This window comes from Tetrao urogallus, assembly GCF_951394365.1.
Source record: "Tetrao urogallus genome assembly, chromosome: 13".
Lineage (NCBI taxonomy): Eukaryota > Metazoa > Chordata > Aves > Galliformes > Phasianidae > Tetrao > Tetrao urogallus.
This window is the reverse complement of record NC_136826.1, coordinates 8,271,656-8,274,753: the sequence shown is the minus strand read 5'-3', so window position 1 is coordinate 8,274,753 and position 3,098 is coordinate 8,271,656. Positions and strand designations below refer to the sequence as shown.

Here is a 3,098-nt window from a genome sequence, read left to right as displayed (position 1 = left end):
GCACGTGTTGTATTAGTGGTGATTTGTTGCTGTTACTTGCAATTGAATGTTTTTTGTTCCCCTCCTTCCTTGTGTCCCTGCCTCATGATAGTTTTCCTATGCCCTGGTTCAGCCCTCCTGAGCTGGAGATGCTGTTCCCAGCTCTATCCCTGAACAGGTCTCACTGAGCTTCCCCTCCTCAAGGGAGGACAGGCAGTGCCCATTGGTGCTGGCAAGAGTTGGGGAACCTTCTGTGGAAGGACACAGAGCATGGGAAGATGCTGCATCCACCTGAGCCAAGGGACAAGTCTCACTGTCCCAGTGTTTGGAAATGTCCCGCAACATCCTCCTGGGCTCAGCAGTGCCTCGAGTTGTTTGTTAGGAGTAGGATGTTAGGAAGAAATTTTTTACTCAGAGCAGTGAAACCCTGGCACTGCTGCCCAGAGAGCCGTGGCTGCCCCATCCCTGGAGGTGCTCAAGGCCGGGTGGGATGGGGCCCAGGGCAGTCTGAGCTGGTGGGGGCAGCCAGCTGATGTCAGGGGTTGGAATCAGATGGGCTTTGATGTCTCTCCCGACCCAACCGTTCTGTGATTATGAAATTCATTAGGAGTTCAGTGGGCTGCAGGGATGGACCGTTACGAAGCATAACACAAATGTTCCTCTCTCTTCCCACCTCATCCTTTAGGACTTTTAGATGTGCCCTGATGCCGCAGGTTCCCCCAGCTCCTGGCGATGCAGCTCTCTTCCAGCGTGGCTGAACTCAGCTGTGACGAGACGATGGAACCCCCGGCTGAGGACTTCCAGCAGGTCCTGTCCATCGACCAAATCCGCTCCATCCGTGCCAGCAACAACTACGTGGAGAGGCCAGCCACCTGCTTCCAGCAAGCCCACTCCAACCCGTCCCTCTCGCAACCACCGCACAAGCAGGAGTGGACTCAGGACCGCCTGGCATCCTCCACGCTGCAGGACCTGCACCGCAGCCACAGCCAGCAGCCCCACATGCCGCCTTTGCAGCAAGCCATGAGCCACTCCAGCACAGCCAGCTCCGTGTCCCAGAGCACCACAGCCTCCGAGCAGCGCCTGCTCAGCGCCCTGACGCCGTCCCACTCGGGCCACTCGCTCATCCGGATGCAGCCCAGGGCCGGCGAGCTGAAAGCGGAGGAATCTCCCTTGAAAGGGGCGGCGGAGAAGGGCAGCCTGCACGGCGGGCACCTCTTCGTCTGCGAGGAGTGCGGGCGCTGCAAGTGTGCCCGCTGCACGGCCGCCCGTGGCCTGCCCTCCTGCTGGCTGTGCAATCAGCGCTGCCTGTGCTCCCCAGAGAGCCTCCTCGACTACGGGACTTGTCTCTGCTGCGTCAAGGGCCTCTTCTACCACTGCTCCAGCGATGACGAGGACACCTGCGCTGATGACCCGTGCTCCTGCGGGCCGGGCTCCTGCTGCGCCCGCTGGGCTGCCATGAGCTTCCTCTCCCTCCTCATGCCCTGCCTCTGCTGCTACTTTCCCACCTTGGGGTGCCTCAAACTTTGCCAGCGGGGTTACGATGGCCTGAAACGCCCTGGCTGCCGCTGTCAGACCCACACCAACACGGTGTGCAGAAAGATCTCCTCCTCCAGCGGCACGCCTTTCCCCAAGGCGCTGGATAAGCCGGTATGACCCTCCTGGGGAGGACAAGCAGACAATTCCTCCCGATCCTCTTCCCTTCGTCCCCATTCTCCTCTGGCTGCCCCTGCTCTGCAGTGCTCCCTTGCCCCCTGCCTTCCTCCAAGGAATGAGACTCAGGGTCCCTGGGCCATGGCTCTTCCCATGGTAGGAGGAGCTGGGGTCATGCATCCCAAGCTAGAGTCCTCCAGGAGCCTGGACCTGTTCTCTCCTTCCAGCACTTTTCAGGGGTGGTCTCCATTTTCTCCCACTGCCTATATCCCTCATCCTCCAGGTGCTGCAGGGTCCCACCAAGCAGCAGCAGCCTCCCTGCCTGCTTGGAAGCCATCAAGAGATGCCAGTCAGAAGGCATCTCATTTCTCCTGCCTCCAAGAGGAAGGGAAATTGTGGGAAGATTTCAAACCTTTCAGCTGCTGCCCAGCTGCAGTGAGGGGAAGGTTCCCCTGGGATGTGATGGAGAGCAGGATGCTGGTTTGGAACAATTATTAGTTTCTTCATGCCTGGAGGTGAAGGGTCTTCCTCCAAAGTGCAAACCATGATGGGATGGGAGAGAAGATGATATTATCACCCATCTCCATCCCACCACTGAGCAGATGCAGCTCCCTTTCTATACTTCCAGGCTTGTCCTCGAGGTTAGGGTGAAATAGCCATGGGGACAGAGCTTTGTCCCAACACCCTGTTCCCTAGATCTGCCTTCTGCCTGTCTGGTACCTTCCACCAGCACTGAAATCACTTTAAAAAAGTCCCCATACCCAACTATCGACAGCCAGCTCTTCTCTCCCCGCTGCTTAGCACTGATCCAAGGTGGGGGTCCTGTTTTGGCTTGGGGAAAACAGAGCGTTGAAGGGAGTTTCTGCAGATGGGACCCCAACCTTCCTTCCCTGCAGAAATTGCCTTTGAGCCCTCATCTTGCTTTCCTTGGCCATCAGTATGCCACAGCACTGTCACTGCTGAGAGTATTCTGTAACTGTGGGATGGGGCTGAACGGAGCCGTTGGGCTGAGCCATCTGCAGACCATGATATGGGGGCAGTGCTTCATGGTTTATGTGCTGTGATGCTAAAAAGCCAAACCCATTGTTGCAGCTGTGGGTAGATTCTTCCAGACCTGGGCTCAGCCCCATCTCCGCTTGCCACTGGTGGGTCAGGGGAGCCTGGGGCTGGGATTATGTCCCAAGGCTGTCACTCCTCTGAGACACAAGTGTGTGCAGAGGGAAGTAAATGGTTCCCCTGGATAAATATATGCAAAGTCTCCCTTGGCTTCCTCCAAGACTCTGCTGTCCAGGGCTTGCCCATTGCATTCACTCAGCCACTTCTTTCCGTAGAGTCCTGTGGATCTATTTTTGTATATATAAATATAACGTTAGGATGGCTAGGACTATTACTAATAATATCCATGATACTGCTGTGAATGGTGCCAGATGCAAGGTTTGGCTTCCTGGTACACTTCCACATTCTGGAAG

General features: G+C 56.6%; 1 protein-coding gene across 1 annotated transcript; it reads left to right on the top strand.

Moving 5' to 3' along the window:
- Positions 1-711: 711 nt before the first annotated feature.
- SPRY3 (sprouty RTK signaling antagonist 3) lies at positions 712-1,632 on the top strand (the record flags this gene model as incomplete). Its single annotated transcript, XM_079542029.1, has 1 exon — positions 712-1,632. One exon carries the CDS (start codon positions 712-714, stop codon positions 1,630-1,632), a length of 921 nt encoding a protein of 306 aa, XP_079398155.1.
- Positions 1,633-3,098: the final 1,466 nt, after the last annotated feature.